This window comes from Lipotes vexillifer, unplaced genomic scaffold (assembly GCF_000442215.2).
Source record: "Lipotes vexillifer unplaced genomic scaffold, Lipotes_vexillifer_v1.1 scaffold2430, whole genome shotgun sequence".
Taxonomy (NCBI): Eukaryota; Metazoa; Chordata; class Mammalia; order Artiodactyla; family Lipotidae; genus Lipotes; species Lipotes vexillifer.
The window spans coordinates 30826-50462 of record NW_006795960.1 but is presented as its reverse complement, the minus strand read 5'-3'; the positions used below and the strand labels follow the sequence as shown (position 1 = coordinate 50462).

Sequence of the window (19637 nt, the reverse complement as noted above, 5' to 3'; positions counted from 1 at the left end):
TTCCCAAACCTAAAGAAGGTATTAGATATCCAGGTCCAGGAAGCACAGAGGGTCCCAAACAAGATGAACTCAAACAGATCTACTCCAAGATATATCATAATTAAAATGGTAAAAGTTAGACAGGATTCTAAAGGCAGCAAGAGAAAAACAGTTATAAAGGAACCCCATAAGGCTATCAGCTGATTTCTCTACAGAAACTTTGCTGGCCAGAAGGAAATGGCAAGATATATTCAAAGTCCTGGAAGGGAAAAACCTGCAACCTAGGATATTCTACCCAGCAAGATTATCATTTAGAATAGAAGGAGACAAAAAGAATTTCTCAGACAAGCAAAAACTAAGAGAGTAAACAGCAATATTAAACCTATCTTAAAAGAAATATTGAAAGCTCTTCGCTAAATTGAAAAGAAGCAACAATCTATAGGAAAGGGAAAAATCACAATAGAAAAGGTAAATATATAAAAGGATTGAAGATCATTTAAATAAGACAGTACACAGTTAAAAAACAATCCAAAAAATTCTGTGAAAATGATTGAACAGAAAAGGATAAACATGAAGATGTAAAATAGGACATGAAAATCACAAAATGTAGGGAAGGGGAGTAAGAAATGTAGATCTTTTAGAATGTGTTTGAGCTCATATGACTACCAGTCTAAAGCAAGTAGATATAGTGACAGTTGACACAGTTGAAAACCAGAGTAATCACAAATCAAAAAAACATACAATAGATTCCCAAAAACCCAAAGGAAAGGAACTCAGGCATAATACAAAAGAAAACTATCAAACCACAAAAGGAAACACAAAAAGAAGAAAGGAACAAAGAAGAAATACAAAATCAACTGGAAAACAAGGTTTAAAATGGCAATAAATATATACTTATCAAAATTACTTTAAATGTCAATGCACTAAATGCTCTGATCAAAAGACATAGAATGGCAGATTGGATAATAAAACAAGAATCTACAATATACCACCTACAGGAGACCCACTTTAGGGTGAAGGACACACATAGATTGAAAATGAGGGGATGGAAAAAGATATTTCATGCAAATGGAAATGACAAGAAAGTGGGGGTAGCAATACTCATATAAGACAAAATAGACTTTAAAAAACAAAGGTCATAAAGAAAGATAAAGAAGAACACTGTATAATGATAAAAGGATCAATACAAGAAGAGGGTAGTACACTCATTAACATATATGCACTCAATATAGGAGTACCTAAACACATAAAACAAATGCTACCAAACATAAAGGGAGAAATTGACAGGAATACGATAAGAGTAGGAGACTTTAACACTGCACTGTCATCAATGGACACAGATCTTCCAGACAGAAAATCAATAAGGCAACAGAGATCCTAAATGGCACAATAGAACAGTTAGACTTAATTGATATCTTCAGGACATAACACCCCAAAAAACCAGTATACACATTATTTTCAAGTGCACATGGGACATTCTCTAGTATAGACCACATACTAGGACACAAAACAAGCCTCAACTAATTGCAGAGGATAGAAATTATTTCAAGCATCTTTTCTGACCACAACCCATGACATTTTTCTCAGAACTAGAACAAATAATCCTAAAATTTATACAAAACCACAAAAGACCCAGAATTGCCAAAGCAATTCTGAGGAAAAAGAACAAAGCTAGAGGCATAACCCTCCCAGACTTCAGACAATACTACAAAGCTACAGTAATCAATACAGTGTTGTATTAGCACAAAAACAGACATCTGGATCAATGGGACAGAATAGAGAGCTGAGAAACACACACACCTACGGCAAATTAATCTTCGGCAAAGGAGGCAAGAATATACCACGGAGAAAAGACAATCTCTTCAATAAGTGGTGCTGGGAAAACTGGACAGCTACATGTAAAAGAATGAAATGAGAACATTCTCTAACCCCATATACAAAAATAAACTCAAAAAAATGAACTGATATAAGGACCTAAATAATACCTTTATTTACTGATAAAACTGATATTGGAGAATGTGGTTAATATCTTCAGTCCAGTAAACTTATCACTGACCCCCGAATCAGACAGACTTACCTTGTCCCAAGTATCACTGTACTAGAGCAGGCCTCACCCTGCAGAGGTGAACTTGATCCTACAGGAGCAGAACAGAAAGAATGTTCTCCGTAGACAGGCTGGTCCCAAACAGGAATGCGGAGAAGTGGCTGGGCTACTTGGGCCTTGTTTCTCCTTTCACCTTACTTAATCACCTAGGTCAGGGTAGTTGAAGGAAGAGTGATTACAATGTTATGCTATTGGAGCTTCCTTCACATGGAGGAAAGAAATACTCCCTCTCAATATTTTAGCATATTTTAAATTGTAACAAATGAATAATTTACCTGTTTACTGTCTGTCTGCTCCAACTAAGATTGTCGGTTCCATGATAAGGAAGCCATGTTCAGCTCTGTGCACATGGGTACCAGCATGTTGTCTGGCCCACAGCAGGCATTCTTATTTACTGAGTGAGCAAATGTACTGTAGAGTTTATTACAATGGAACCTATATGGTCTTTATTTATTAATCCAACACAAATTTATCTACAGTGTGCCAAGAATTTTCTTAGGCAAGAGGATTCTGAGATATTTTGAATCAAAATACAGAAAGTTTTGTTTTGAAAACAAGCCAGCTGTTAGCTCTTTGAAAAAAACTTAGTTGGAGAGCCTCTGATTCTCACTCGCTGGACCATACAAGGTCAGTCTTTTGATTGCTCTATACTTTAGATTCCCTATTTATAACTAAACAAATTTGCAACACATACCAAAGAAATCCTGTATGATTTACAGTTGTTCAAGCAAACAAGAAAACTGGTTCAGTTTCTATGAGCTATCAAAAGGATAAAGACAAAATGCCTGTCTCAAATCAATCAGGTTTTGAATGGCATCTTTTCAACATAATGAAATAAAGACATATATAAAAAACAAAGACAAAATACACCTTCCCATTCTAAAACATTTCCTTTAGTCCATATGTACTTTAAATAATCTTGTATTAAGTTTCTACTGCAACTTTCAATGTTCAGAGTAAATCCATCCTGGCACAGTGTTTGTTCTAAGAAGTCAACAGCAGCAGGAGTAGGAGCATAATATAGTAGTTTCACTGTTATTTCCAGAGTCTATAAAATCCCAATGCTATTGCCAGGCAAGTAAACACTGAGGCTGTGAAAAGAAGAAAACATGTTATAGGTAATGCATTTGTGATTATCCTGCAGAGACAAAGAGAATAATGTCATCTTCAATTTAAATTGAAAGCAAAATCAGGAAATCCAACCAGTTTTCTTTTCTTTTTTTCTTTGCCTGCGTTGCGCGGCATGTGGGATCTTAGTTTCCCAGCAAGGGATCAAACCCACGCCTCCTGCATTGGAAGCATGGAGTCTTAACCACTGGACCACCAAGGAATTCCCAATCCAACCAATTTTCTACTTGAGGCTTTTAATTCCCTAGAAAATTAAGCTAAGGATAAAGGATATCCATTAGGGCTGGATTAATACCAATTCTTCTTAAAAGCTTCCTGTATTTTAAACCAGAATAAGGATGACAGTAATTTAAAAGTGTACATTATGTCAGTTAGAATCTATAAAGTGTTTAAAGTCGTTATTAACATTAGCACTATTAACAATGACTACTTTAAATAATTACGAACTAATTTTAGAAATAATTTATAAGTGAAAACCCACCTTTCTTACATGTACTAAAAAATTACATAGTTAAGCCAGTAAAATAGATATCCGTATCATCCATAAGAAAATTTTAATTGCCTTTTCAGTACATTTAAAAATGATTTCGTGCCTGCTGAGCTCCCAGGCCGGTCCCCTGCCCTCCAAGGCTCCCCCTCGCCACCCCCCCACCCAGCTGCATTGGTACTGGGGGCATAGGAAGGAGGCTGGGGAGATCAGGAGTGGCAGGCATGAGGGGCACTCCCAGACCCCAGACTGGAGGAGCAGGAGAGGAGGGCGTTTGCCCTGCCCACTCGAGCCCAGGAAGCCTGCTGGGCTCCAAGGTGAGGTCTCCTGCCCTCTGAAACGAGGGGTGGGGGGCACACCTGGGTTGCTTCTGTTCCTTGAGCCTAAGCCCTACCCCCCCAGAGCCCCCTGGGCCTTTTCCAGCCCTGTGGGTCCTGAGCATTGGCCCTGCCCATCGCCCAAACCTCACCCTTGCTAAGGTCCCGCTCTCCACAGCCAACGCCCTCCCCCCCATCTTTTTTCTTTTTCCCTCTCCTCCTCCTTTTTACTACTGTGGTACTGATGTCCCTTCCAGTTGTTGATTCATCTATATTTTAATTTTTACATTATTTCTAACATATCTGTTAGTTTCCTAGTCTAATTTTATTTTTTACTTTGTTATTTTTCTTTTTTTTTTTTGCCACCCCATGCAGCTTGCAGGATCTTGATTTGTGAGCCCGGGGTTAGGAGGAAGCTCCTGTGGTGGGAGCTCCAGTCCAAACCACTAGACTAACAGAGAACCTCAGACCTCAGGGAATATTCATCGGAGTGAGGTCTCACAGAGTTCCTCATCTCAGCACCAAGACCCAGCTCTACCCAATAGCCTATAAACTCGTGTTGGAAGCCTCAAGCCAAACAACCAGTAAAACAGGAACACAATCCCACTCAAAAAAGAAAGAAAAAAAAATGAGATGGCAAAAAAATATGTCACAGATGAAGGAGCAAGGTAAAAACCTACAGGACCAAATAAACGAAGAGGAAATAGGCAATCAACCTGAAAAAGAATTCAGAGTAATGATATTAAAGATGATCCAGAATCTCAGAATGTAACCACGGATTGAGAAAATACAAGAAATGTTTAACAAAGATCTAGAAGAACTAAAGAACAAACAGAGATGAACAACGCAATAACTGAAATGAAAAATACACCAGAAGGAATCAATAACAGTAACAGAGGCAGAAGAACAAATAAGTGAGCTGGAAGACAGAATGGTGGAAATAACTGCTGAGGAGCAGAATGAAGAAAAAAGAATGAAAAGAATTGAAGACAATATCAGAGACCTCTGGGACAAAACTAAACGCACCAACATTTGAATTACAGGGGTCCCAGAAGAAGAAGAGAAAAAGAAAGGGTCTGAGAAAATAATGTGAAGAGATTATAGTGGAAAACTTCCCTAATGTGGGAAAGGAAATAGTCAGCCAAGTCCAGGAAGCACAGAGAGTCCCATACAGGATAAACCCTAGGAAAAACACACCAAGACACATATTAATCAAACTAACAAAAATTAAATTCAAAGGAAAAATATTAAAAGCAGCAAGGGAAAAACAAAAAATAACATACAAAGGAATCCCCATAAGGTTATCAGCTGATTTTTCAGTGGAAAAAGTCTGAAGTCAGGCTCCCTGACTTCAGACTATACTACAAAGCTACAGTAAACAAGACAGTATGGTACTGGCACAAAAATAGAAATACAGATCAATGGTACAGGATAGAATGCCCAGAGATAAACCCACGCACATATGGGGACCTAATTTACGACAAAGGAGGCAAGAACATACAATGGAGAAAAGACAGCCTCTTCAATAAGTGGTGCTGGGAAAACTGGACAGCTACATGTAAAAGAATGAAATTAGAACATTACCTAACACTGTACACAAAAATAAACTCCAAATGGATTAAAGACTTAAATGTAAGACCAGACACTATAAAACTTTTAGAGGAAAACATAGGAAAAACACTCTTTGACATAAATCACAGCAAGATCTTTTTGACCCACCTCCTAGAGTAACAGAAATAAAAACAAACAAATGGGACTTAATTAAACTTAAAACCTTTTGCACAGCAAAGGAAACCATAAACAAGACAAAAAGACAACCCTCAGAATGGGAGAAAATACTTGCAAATTAAACAACAGACCAAGGAATAATCTCCAAACTATACCAACAGCTCATGGAGCTTAATATCAAAAAGACAAACAATCCAGTTAAAGAATGGGTGGAAGACCTAAACAGACATTTCACCAAGGAAGACATACAGATGGCCAAGAAGCACACGAAAAGATGCTCAACATCATTAATTATTAGAGAAATGAAAATCAAAACTACAGTGAGGTATATTACCTCATGCCAGTCAGAATGGCCAGTATCAAAAAAGTTAGAAACAATAAATGCTGGAAAGGGTGTGGTGAAAAGGGAACCCTCCTACACTGTTGGTGGGAATGTAAATTGATACAACCACTGTGGAAAACAGTATGGAGGTTCCTTAAAAAACTAAAAATAGAACTACTATACGACCCAGCAGTCCCACTACTGGGCATATGCCCTGAGAAGACAATAATTCAAAAAGAGACATGCACCACAATGTTCACTGCAGCACTATTTACAATAGCCAGGACATGGAACCAACCTAAATGTCCATCAACAGATGAATGGATAAAGATGATGTGGGACATATATACAATGGAATATTGTTCAGCCATAAAAAGAAATGAAACTGAGTTATTTGTAGTGAGATGAATGGACCTAGAGTCTGTCATACAGAGTAAGTCAGAAAGAGAAAAATACCGTTATACTAACGCATATATATTGGATCTAAAAAAAAAAATGGTACTGATGAACCTAGTTGCAGGGCAGGAATAAAGAGGTAGGCATAGAGAATGGACTTGAGGACATGGGGTGGGAGGGCAAAGATGGGACAAAGTGAGAGTAGCATCGACATATATACACTACTGAATGTAAAATAGTTGGCTGGTGGCAAGCAGCAGCATAGCACGGGGAGATTGGCTTGGTGCTTTGCGATGACCTAGAGGGGTGGGAAAGGGAGGATGGAAGGGAGGCTCAAGAGGGAGGGGATATGGGGACATGTGTATGCATATGGCTGATTCGCTTTGTTGTGCAACAGAAACTAACACAGTATGGTGAAGCAATTATTTTTTTAAAAATGGCAAAAAGAAAAAGTGATTTCATAATTATTAAAAATTTATAAATAAAAAAATGAAATTTTAATGGAAGCCCTTTAAAAAAAAACTCAATGAGGTAGAAGAAAAGGCAGAGAAAGCATCAGGCTTTTTATTTTTTTTTAAATTTATTTATTTATTAATTTGTGTTTGGCTGTGTTGGGTCTTCATTGCTGCCTGTGGGCTTTCTCTAATTGTGGCAAGCGGGGGGCTAATCTTTGTTGTGGTGCATGGGCTTCTCATTGTGGTGGCTTCTCATTGCACAGCATGGGCTCTAGGAGCACAGGCTTCAGTAGTTGTGGCACATGGGCTCAGTAGTTGTGATGCCTGGGCTTAGTTGCTCGGCGGCATGTGGGATCTTCCCGGACCAGGGCTAGAACCTGTGTCTACTGCACTGGCAGGCGGATTCTTAACCACTGTGCCACCAGGGAAGGCCCACATCAGGCTTTTTTAATAGTTAATATACCACCTGTTCTCTATGTTACATCATACTGGATAGAAAACCTTTCTGTTCTCCTTCAGAAGGTGAATTTGGGTGAGGCTTTTAGGGACTCCCTAGATTCCAGTCTGTTTAAACAGCCATGATTTTAAAATAGAGACTCTGAGATGAAGAGCAAACTTCTATGATTAAAGACACAAGAGGGACTTCCCTAGTGGCACAGTGGTTAAGAATCTGCCTGCCCATGCAAGGGACACGGGTTTGAGCCCTGGTTCGGCAAGATCCCACATGCCGCGGAGCAACTAAGCCCGTGTGCCACAAATACTGAGCCTGTACTCTAGAGCCCCCGTGCCACAACTACTGAGCCCATGCACCTAGAGCCCATGCTCCGCAACAAGACAAGCTACTGCAATGAGAAGCCTGTGCACTGCAACGAAGAGTAGCCCCCACTTACCGCAACTAGAGAAAGCCTGGACGCAGCCAAACAATTAAAAAAAAAAAAAAAGACATGAGAAACAGCCTTTCATAGCTAAGGCTATCCTATTTTTAATGTGTAAATCTAATTATACATTATCCCATTTGGTCACACTACTTACTGAAACTTCATTAATGACAAGATCATTTCCTTAATTTTAAGAAATGGGATTAGGTCTCTCTGAGACATAGTGGGAAGCTGGACAGTTGAGGAGAAAGAATAACAAACAGTTTCTTGTCTTGTTGCCACTGGTCAATTATACATTCTCTCATTTGATCCTACTACTTACCATGTTCCAGATAGTGTGCTAAAGAATTTCATGTATCACCTTATTTATCCATAATTAAAACCCTATGAGGTTAGTGATAGTATTCCCATCATACAGATGAGGCAACAAGCCCAAAGTTTTACTGCTAGCAAGTGGTGGACGCAGGACTCAACACTATGTGTACCTGTCTCCAAGGTAGTTGCTGTTGCTCTTAAAAATAAAGGGTGGTGCCTTCAGAACTGTTAGTTGTAAATCCTCAGTGAAAAAAGGAAAGGAAGATAACTCTTTAGGTAAATACACTAGAAGAAGCTGAGTGGAATACAAAGCTCTTCCTAACCTGGGGTGCTTTGAGGTCTATTTTGAAAGTGGGAATGAACACTGCAAACCGCTGATTTGGCATTTCCTGTTAGCATTCCTATCGGACAGAAGATCTCTGGTTCCAGAGACTTTGCTAGAATAGGGGTTTTCAAATCTTGTTTTAGCCTTAGAAGCCTTTCTTCAAATGGATCTTAGATGCTAAGTCATTCAAGTTGAAGAGAGGAAGGGGGAGTCGGGGTGTGCATCAGCTGAGGGCTAGGGGCTCCATCTCTACTCCTGCTGCCGCTTCAACATAATTAGTGCCTACCCAGAAAATCACTGATGGTATAAAGCAGCAATTTTATTTTGGACAATAACATAAAATTTTTAAATGTGCCTATCTTTTTGACCCCGATTTTTAGATGTGCATAAGCAATTTATTATATAGAAATACTAGCGTGATGGCATAAAGGGGTGTGTGTGTATTTACTCACACATATATAGGGCTATTTGGTCCAATATTTTTTTTTAATAAATTTATTTTATTTATTTTTGGCTGCATTGGGTCTTCGTTGCTGCACGTGGGCTTTCTCTAGTTGTGGCGAGCAGGGGCTTCTCTTGTTGCGGAGCACGGGCTCTAGGCACACGGGCTTCAGTAGTTGTGGCGTACGGGCTTCATTGCTCCACGGCATGTGGGATCTTCCTGGACCAGGGCTTGAACCTGTGTCCCCTGCGCTGGCAGGTAGATTCTTAACCACTGGCACCACCAGGGAAGCCCACAATATTGTTTTTAATAAAAACAGTTGGGAGCAGAATGTCTGTTAATAGAGGTTTGGATAAATAAATTATGGTATTTTCATACAATGGAATAGTATGTTTTCTAGTAAAAAAAAAAGTCTATATATGTATTCATGTGGAAAGATAATCAAAACCTTTGGTTAAATTTTTAGAAGTTGTACTCTGTACAGTATCATCTAATTACTATTTAAAAAATCTGCAATGTTCACATATAGAAGGAAAAGCCTAGAAAGATATATACTACTAATAGTAAATACATATGGGGAGGGAGAAGGCTTTCACTTTTACTATATTGCTTTTGAATTATATGAACAATTTAGGATGAAAATGTATTACCTTTTTATACAAAGAAAAATGTACTACTTGACTAGGGCATTCTTTCTAACTCCTTGGGGCTCTGTAAATTGGTCAGGTCTCATGGTACTTGAGGAACTCAGTATGTGACAAATAATCTAATTTTGGGTAGTATCCCTGCTCTGTCAGTTGGATTCAAGATAGGAGGCAGTTTTTGCCCCTTTGCTTGCTGTGGTTTTTAATGGTCTATATCTATTTTGGTGATCTTTATCTAAAATTTTTCATTTTTTTCATTGTGGAATACCCAGTGTATCTTTGCATCGTTGTTTATCTTTGACATCCATATGCTTTTTCCCATTAGGAGGATGCAGAGTTGCCTATTAAACTTACATTTTCCAAGTACTCCAGGGAACCAAACAATAAAGGAGATCTGTTACAGCTCCTCCTTTTTTTCCTTCTGTGCCCCATGGCTACCTTGGGAGGTAGGAGCTAATAAGTCTGAAAATCAAATGATAGTAATTCCTTTCTCTGACAAACACAGCCTTACCTGCAAGGTAACGAATTGTCTCAAGCTTGTTAGACTCCATTAGGGTTTTTAAAGAGGCAATTTCAGTGTCAATTTTGTTACCGGTCTCTGAAATAATACCTCTGGTTTTGGTATCCTGTAGTAATTAAGAATAAGACAATTAAATTTTGTCCCTGTGTACCATGGAGAAAAATGTTCACTTTAGAAATCCTCACTTATGGGCTAATTTTGAGTAACAAAAGTTTTAAGTGGGGAAACAGTAAAAAAGCACAGTGATATTAAAAAGAAAAAATAACACTACATGAATATTACAAATTGACAAAAAGTATTCCTTCTACTTTGATATTTGGAGACTATTTCTTAGGATTATCACATTCTGGGCACATTCTACTAAAAACCTCACAGGAAGATACAGGCACACCTCATTTTATTGTGCTTCGAAGATGTTGCATGCTTTTTTTAAACAAATTGAAGCTTTGTGGCAACCCTGAGTCAAACAAGTGTATCGGCGCCGTTGCTCACTTCATGTCTCTGTGTCACAATTTGGTGATTCTTGCAATACTTCAAACTTTTCCATTATTACTATATTTATTATGGTGATCTGTGACCAGTGATCTCTGATGTTACTATTGCAAAAGATTACCACACACTGACAGCTCAGGAGATGTAAGTTAGCATCTTTGTAGCAGTTATTTTTAAATTAAGGTATGGATATTGTTTATTTAGATATAGTGCCACTGCACACTTAATAAACTACAGTATATTGTAAACATAACTTTTATATGCACTGGAAACCAAAAAATTTGTGTGACTCACTTTATTTCAGTATTTGCTTTATTGCTGTTGTCTGGAAATGGACCTGCAATACCTCTGAGGTATGCCTGTATTTGAGACCTAAATATATGAGGATAAACTAAGAAGCAAAAATGTTAGTCACAGAACTATCACCTTATGTGTATAAAGTCCTTAGGATATCATAGTTAAAACTTTAAATATATTTTGCAAAAGGAAAAACCAACTGGGTTTATAATATGAACTGGCACCAATATTAAAGGAGATGGCAGAAATGCTTGTTGGGTAACACTGAATGCTATATGCATAGGGACTAAGGGGTAGAAAGAGAAATAAGATGATATTTAGAGCTCAGAAATTAGCTGGGAGAGAATTTGTTGATTTCCTTGTTTATCTCCTTTATCTGGCCAAGAAGTTAGAGAAGGGAATATAGGCTGCTTAGAACGGCAAATGGGACCTTCGTGTCTACTGAATTTTAATCAAGAGTGATGTCTCTTATGTTAGACTGTAGACCAAGTGACTTTTAACTTTTAAGAAAAGGACTAGGCTGAGTCAGAAAGCTAGGTTTTACTCAGCCACAGAGATTAAATAATGATCACAATTTAGGATTACTGAGAGGTAAACAGTAGTTATGAGTATGGAGTTTAGAATCCAGGTTGACATCTGGCTCTACCACTTTTTAGTTGTGTGACCTTAACTTCCTTCTGCCTCACTTTCCAAATTGGTAGAATGGGAATAGAGTGCCTACCTCACACAGAGGCTGATATAAGGATTAAATAAATTAATAGACAAAAAAGGTAAGTAAAACAGTATCTAACATAAAAATTTTTTATTTGACTGAACCTAGGCATTCATTGAAATACTAATTGTGAATCCTTGTCTTTTTAAAAAATAGTTCTCTTCCATATAAAAATAATTTAGTTAAAAAAAAGTATGCTACCTGGAAAGCTTGATTCTGACTCAGAAGTCACAGCTCAGGTACTCCCATCCACCTGGTAGCAGCTTCCCCCAAAGTACTGGTTAACTATAATAGCTATGAGGAAATCATGGAATCTATAGGGCTAGCTTGTTGAAGTCCAAACTTATAAAATGATACACATAAAGGCAGTTACATAAGGCATGAGAGCTATACAGAAGAGAAACTTTTACATAGCAGCTTACATTTTTGGCAAATTCTGTGGTTGCCTCCATAAGTTTCTTTTCTTGATCTGTAAACTAAACGATATGGTTTATCAAGAGGTTAAAAAAAAGACTAAAAGGAATTAAAAAGGAGTAAGTGCAAAAAAGTACATTTAAAAGCACATTACCATATCTGTTACTCTGCTCCTTTCTAGGTTGATATCCAGTTTATTATCTGCTCTGATTCGACTGGTTTCATTCTTTAAAGAAAAAAAAATATTCAAGAAGTGATCTTGTAATGAATATTTGTTCTGAAATTAATGAACTATTCTGAAGTGGGGAAAAAAGTTTCACTTACTATCAGTTGTTGCTTAACTTGTTCTAATTCAATTTTCATTTTCTAGGTATAAAGAAAGATCACACACAATTGCTGTTAAACCAAAAGTCCATATTATGATTTATTTAAAAAATCTGAAACCCTGCATAAGCAAAAATTGGACATTCTGTGGATTTCTAATACATTATCTGATAAAGAATAAAGACAAAAAAAGAACTAATAGTTCATCATATTCAGAAAATAATTATGAACATAACATTAGACAATGTATTTATGTTTCAATATAGTAGTCCCCCCTGATCCACTGGGGATATGTTCCAAGATCCCAAGTGGATGAAACCTCGAATAGTACTGAACCCTATACGTACAGTCAAATGGGTAGGTAGCATATACAGTGTGGATACACTGGACAAAGAGATGATTCATGTCCTGGGGGGAATGGAGTGGGATGGTGAAAGATTTCATCACGCTACTCAGATCAGTGTGACATAAACATATGAATTGTTTATTTCTGGAATTTTCCACGTAATATTTTCAGACTGCAGTTGACCACAAGTAACTAAAACTGTGGAAAGCGAAAATGCAGATAAGGGGGGACCTACTGTATTCTACTTAAAAAAAAAGATTGATATTCTAAATTTTAAAATATTTTAAGCTAGTGGGTAACAACAAAGTTCTGACTGAATTACAGAAACATTTTTCTCTTGACAAAATAATTATTACAGAACGAAAAAAGTGGAAAATGCTACATTACTGTCAGTTCTGAGAACATTATTCTGAACTACATTAGAAATTTAATAAAATATATGTAGCTCAAAGATTTCCTTTTGTGTGACCTGTATAAGATACAACTGTCATTCTTTAGTATGCAAGAAACTATGATGTATACATAGATTAGGTATGGTTAAACATGTATACTTTTATCTAAAAACTTGCTAATAATTATTTAATAACCACATGAAATAGTTTTGGGGTCCTATTCTTCACCAAGTAGGATACTTATGAAATCAGTTATTTTATTAGTAATAAACTGAGACTTGTATCACCTGGTTCTCTGCTCGCAGATTTGCAAATTCACTCTTCTCTAGGATGACCATGTCTTTCCTGATGGAGTCCAAATGAGCCATTAACTGTTGCACTGTTATTTCCTAAAATGCAAAATTAAAATAACTGAGTGATGCCATCCCCTTGCATGGAATTGTTCATGAAACTTTAAAAAAATTATTGTCTTGCTACAAGGTATAATGTTGCTTGGCTAAGTAAAAAACAAAACAAATGAAACCTATATATCTGAAATATCAAAATTAAAAGAAGTAGGAGATTCAAGGAAGAAAAAGTATTTCCCAGTGAAGAGAAACACATGTCTAGGTCTTTTCAATGAAAAGAATCCCAATTAAATGCTTACTTAACCTCCAAGAGCTCCTCAGCAAATACTCTTTTTTTTTGTTTATTTATTTAAAAAATATCTACATGGGAAAGTTTTTATCTTTCATTGCTTTGCTTTTTTTTTTTTTTTTTATTTTTACTTTTTGGCTGCGCAGCTTGCGGGATCTCGGTTCCCGACCAGGGATCGAACCTGCACCCAAGGCATTGGAAGCACAGAGTCTTAACCACTGGACCGCCAGGGAAGTTGATTTTGAAGGATCTTCAACCACCAGAAATTTCTAGGATACTGAATAAGACTTAGAAGTCAGGTAATAAAATAGAAGTATGGTTTAAATAATTGTCAGTATAACATAGTTTGGTTTAAATTCCTGAGTATCTTTCCTATATTTGGCACTACAGAGAATTTGTGAAAGAAAAGGTGGCCCCTATCTGATAGATTTTTGTTTTTTAAGTTTTTAGTTAACACCTCCATCACCACACAAGTTCTTTCTTTTTTTAAAATTTATTTTATTTATTTTTGGCTGTGTTGGGTCTTCATTGCTGCGTGTGGGCTTTCTCTAGCTGCAGTGAGCGGGGGCTCCTCTTTGTTGTGGTGCACGGGCTTCTCATTGCAGTGGCTTCTCTTGTTGCGGAGCACGGGCTCTAGGTGCGCAGGCTTCAGGAGTTGTGGTGCGCGGGCTTCAGGAGTTAGCGGGCTCTAGAGCACAGGCTCAGTAGCTGTGGTGCACGGGCTTCTCATTGCAGTGGCTTCTCTTGTTGCGGAGCACGGGCTCTAGGTGCGCAGGCTTCAGGAGTTGTGGTGCGCGGGCTTCAGGAGTTAGCGGGCTCTAGAGCACAGGCTCAGTAGCTGTGGTGCACGGGCTTAGTTGCTCCGTGGCATGTAGGATCTTCCCAGGCTAGGGATCGAACCTGGGTCCCCTGCATTGGCAGGTGGATTCTTAACCACTGCACCACCAGGGAAGCCCTATCTGATAGACTTATAAACTTTTACTTTGCTAGGGAGGGACATTTTTGTAGAAATGATTTAAAGCAGTCTTACAAGGCAAATATAACTTTAACCACTAAACTTCTCAAAATCGTGTAGTTTGCTGACTCATCTTTTATCTCTTTTTAATCAAAAGAAAAAGTAGATGAAGGTGTAACCTTGAAAAAGACCCTCTATAACAGGGTTTATAAACAAAACAGAAAAACTCAAACAAGAACAGAATGACTAGTGGAACTCCCAGTTTGTGGCTAGGAGTGCATTGTTGGGGTTACAGTCCTCCACTGACCACAATATGGGTGAGAAAGGCTATTTCAAAACTGCCTTGACGTTTAGAAAGCAGAGGCTACAGTAGTTCCAGATGCATGGCTATGGAATGACTCAGTCTTCAAAGGGTCTGGAATGCACACATCTTCTCAAAGAACAGCTGTCAGATGGCACAGCCACATAGACTGGAGGTTAAAAATGTGAGTTCTGGAGTCAGGCTGCCTGGGTTTGAATCCAAACGCTGCCATTTACTATGAGCCTTTGGGCACGTTATTTAGCTTCTTTGACCCCCTCTTTGCTGAAATGGGAATAATAACTACCTATATCTTATAGAGTTGTTTTGAGGACTAAATGATATAATGCATGTAAAATGCTTACAGTAATACTTGGTGCACAGTTAGCATTCAATGAAATCACTGTGATGAGACAGGTGTCTAATGGCTGAAGCAGGACAGTGTGACTCCAATGTTTTGATGTGGAGGGAGTTTTGCTTTAAATATTATTCCTATCATAAAATTAAAAAGTATTTTTTACTGTGTACAATAGACATCCCTGACTCTTAATGCTTTCCCTATCCCTCATCTATATTATTGGGGAGGGAGGTTCATTTTCTTTTATGCAGTTCTGCTTGAAATATTCATGAGAATTGCCTCAGAAGTCATATAGAAGTGGCCTTTAGGGTTGTCGGTCTTGTTCCCCCCAAATATCATTACGAAGGAGTTCGAAGACATTAACTATAATATTATTTTTGTTTAAGTCTTTAATAAAGTGTTATTTTATTACCAGAACTACATAGAGAAGAGTAGAAAATGTAACTACATACTTCTTAGAGACTCTGAACTTGAGAATAAGGAATTACTGTACTGTTGACTCTAAACTCTTTCTATCTCCCTTTCCGCCTTTAAATAGTTTGGGACTCAAAAAGCCTATAAGATAGCACGTATGTCCATCTTCAAAAACTTTAAGTGGAAAAATTTAATACAGTCAAATCTATTAAAAGTGTGATCATTGTAACTACTGTGGAGCCACCAGAGAATATGAATGTTATTCAGACTATAAGCAAATTCAGAATATAACCACATTCTCAGACTGAGCACACTTGACTTAGCATGGCTCTTTCTGAAGTGATCAAGTATGAAGCTTGTTTGCCTCATGGCCTATGGCTCAAGGATGGAATGGGATTTTGATTTCATACACCAGTAATAAAAAACCCAAAAGTTCAGTAGTAGTGTTCCTACATCCAATCCAACATTTTAAATGTAAGATTAAATGGCCCTGGCAGCATAAAAATTCCTCAAAAAAGTTTTAATTCACTGATTATATTGCAGAGAAACTTAAAAATCTGATTTAAGAGTACCATTAGCTCTTTCAGGATAGCTCAAAGGTTTGGGGGGGATTAAATGAGTGGCTTTTTCTTTGGTGGATGTAATATTAATAGTCTGTTATGATCCTGAATAAATTTAGCTAAAATAATACACATACAAATTTAAAGTTAAGTTAAATCTAGGGACTGTATGGTTTTAATTCTAAAGACATAATTAATTGGATATTACAGTAAAAATCTTTTTAAAATTTCGCTCTTTCTTCACCTTTGAAGTAATGACATTTTATGCAAGAGCTCCTAATTTTATGTAAGAAAGAAATCCTAATATTTCTCTGCTGTGAACTATTTATCTGAAGAAGAAAGCCTAAATTAAAAAAATTAAAATTAAAAAAATTAAAATTAAAAAAATATAACCAGAGAAAGAAAACAGATTCTTAAACACAGTAATTAATTCATGATAGACAGATTTTGAATTATTATTCTACAGTTAAGTTCATTTAGCTTATTCTATCCTTCATATAAAATTATTGCTTTTTGTCCATAGCACCACAATGACAACTCTTGCAAATTTACTGAACCTCTCTGATCCTTTCTTCAGTGGTAAAATAGAATAATTCTACCTACTTTTCAAGGTTGTTAGAGAGATTAAATAAGATCATATATGAGCAGTCCCCAGCACTGCCTCTCACTTCTTAAGTTCTTAGTAAATGGTATTATTTGGCTTTTAAGGATTCAGGTATCTGGTCAGATTAAAGCATCTTAGCCAGGTGATTTATGAACTCCTTCCCAGCCATGTATGTTGGAAACTCCTTCCAGCTTTCCAACTTTGTGAAAATTAACCAGAACATACACATGACTGCAGTAAACTGGTCAGCTCTTCTACTGTGGTGGGCTTTCTATGTGGAAAAAGTTGTTTAACTAACAACCTATCACCATCCCATGACTCAAATAATATAACTATCTTACACAATGAAAGATCTGACAAAATTTTACTCTTTGTGTTACCATAATTTTGTGATGACTATTCTAACTCCTCAGTCTCTCTGGATACTGACTTTGCTACATGTTTTTTGTTTTTGGTTCCTTTAGAGAGAATAATAAGGAAGATGCAGGTGTGTTTAGAAGGTGGGTGGCTAAACAGAGATGCAGTTATGAAAAAGATTGTCTAATGAAACTGTCAGAAGTGATAAAAATGAAAACATTACCTGTTGAGCTTGAGTGACCATCTCCTTATAGATAGTATCGAGGCTGACATTTGATAAAATGGTTAATGCTGATACAATTGTTTCTGCTTGTGCTTTGTCAAATCCTATAAGCGGCAAATAGGTATTTATATTTTTTAAAAAGTGCACATCCTTCTCAAAATAGACAGCTAGAATAACTTCTATCATTTAAATTTTCATGCAGTTGACTCTTGAACACATGGATTTGAACTGAGTGGGTCCACTTAGATGCAGATTTTTCTCAATAGTAAATACTACCATACCACACAATCTGTGGTTGGTTGAAGCTGTGGATGTGGAATTGCGGATACAGAGGGCCACTATAAAGTTACATGCAGATTTTTGACTACACAGGCGGTCGGTGCCCCAACCCCTGTGTTGTTCAAGGGTCAACTGCAGTCTTTTAAGAAAATGGTTATAATTAAAAATCGACAGATTATGCTAAATTATTCTCTAAAGAGCACTCTCCAATTTTAATTCCACTGATCCATTTCCCCACATTTACATCAACATGGGTATTACTAGTCTTTTTTGAGTGTATAATTAACATTAAAATGGTATTGCATTGTTATTTTAATTTATACTTAAAATTTGCATTTCCTTGATTAAGCATCTTTACATACATTTATTGGTAATTTATTTTTCTGTGAGCTGTTTATGGCCTTTGTCCATTTTTCTATAAAACTGCTTAACTTTTCTTATTGATTCATATGAATTCTTTGTATGTTAAAGCAATATAGTTATATTTATAGTTATAAAATATTGTCTATTACCCATGTGTTGTACAATATATCCTTGTAGCTTATTTTATACGTCTCCCTTTTCTTTTTTTTTTTTAACATCTTTATTGGAGTATAATTGCTTTACAATGATGTGTTAGTTTCTGCTTTATAACAAAGTGAATCAGTTATACATATACATATACCCCCATATCTCCTCCCTCTTACGTCTCCCTCCCACCCTCCCTATCCCATCCTTCTACGTGGTCACAAAGCTCTTAGCTGATCTCCCTGTGCTATGCAGCTGATTCTCACTAGCTATCTATTTTACATTTGGTAGTATATATAAGTCCATGCCACTTACTCACTTTGTCCCAGCTTACCCTTCCTTCTCCCCATGTCCTCAAGTCCATTCTCTACGTCTGCATCTTTATTCCTGTCCTGCCCCTAGGTTCTTCAGAAACTTTTTTTTTTTTTTAGATTCCATATATATATGTTAGCATATGGTATATGTTTTTCTCTTTCTGACTTACTTCACTCTGTATGACAGACTCTAGGTCCATCCACCTCACTACAAATAACTCAATTTCGTTTCTTTTTATGGTTGAGTAATATTCCATTGTATATATGTGCCACATCTTTATCCATTCATGCAGCTCAATATCAAAAAAACAAACAACCCAATCCAAAAATGGGCAGAAGACCTAAACAGACATTTCTCCAAAGAAGATATACAGATTGCCAACAAACACATGAAAGAATGCTCAACATCATTAATCATTAGAAAAATGCAAATCAAAACTACAATGAGATATCATCTCACACCAGTCAGAATGGCCATCAGCAACAAATCTACAAACAATAAATGCTGGAGAGGGTGTGGAGAAAAGGGACCCCTCTTGCACTGTTGGTGGGAGTGTAAATTCATACAGCCACTATGGAGAACAGTATGGAGGTTCCTTAAAAAACTAAAAATAGAACTACCATATGACCCAGCAATCCCACTACTGGGCATATACCCTGAGAAAACCATAATTCAAAGAGTCATGTACCACAGTGTTCACTGCAGCTCTGTTTACAATAGCCAGGACATGGAAGCAACCTAAACAGTGACTCTTAATTGTTCATAATGGTGATGTTGTCTTGACTAGGTAATTTGTTATGAGTACCGTTGATATTCTTTCAAAAGGGACCCATGTTTCTCACCATGAGTTTCCAAGTCCTGAACCAATGCATGCGTATCAAACGTTAATTTCCTTTGTTCTAAAGGAGTTATGTCCACTCGCCTCATATCATATCCTTCCTTGGCTGCGGTGGTGAAGAAATCTGAAAAGAAAAGGCAGTTTTTTTTGTAGTAACTAATAGAAGCGTCACATTTTAGCTTCTAAAGCATTCCCCCCCATCTATTTGTAATACAGTTCCAGCTCTTCTACTTGGGAATTCTGTAATTTCAAGCAAGATAAAGGACTTATCTGAGC

General features: G+C 37.1%; 1 protein-coding gene across 1 annotated transcript; it reads right to left on the bottom strand.

Moving 5' to 3' along the window:
- Positions 1-3118: 3118 nt before the first annotated feature.
- CCDC90B (coiled-coil domain containing 90B) lies at positions 3119-19395 on the bottom strand. The gene is made up of 7 exons (XM_007468054.1): positions 19366-19395; positions 13305-13406; positions 12280-12321; positions 12110-12181; positions 11964-12017; positions 10032-10146; positions 3119-3174 (listed from the first exon to the last, which is right to left on the bottom strand). The coding sequence occupies exons 1-7, from the start codon at positions 19393-19395 to the stop codon at positions 3119-3121; spliced, it is 471 nt and encodes a 156-aa protein (XP_007468116.1).
- Between the last annotated feature and the right edge of the window lie 242 nt (positions 19396-19637).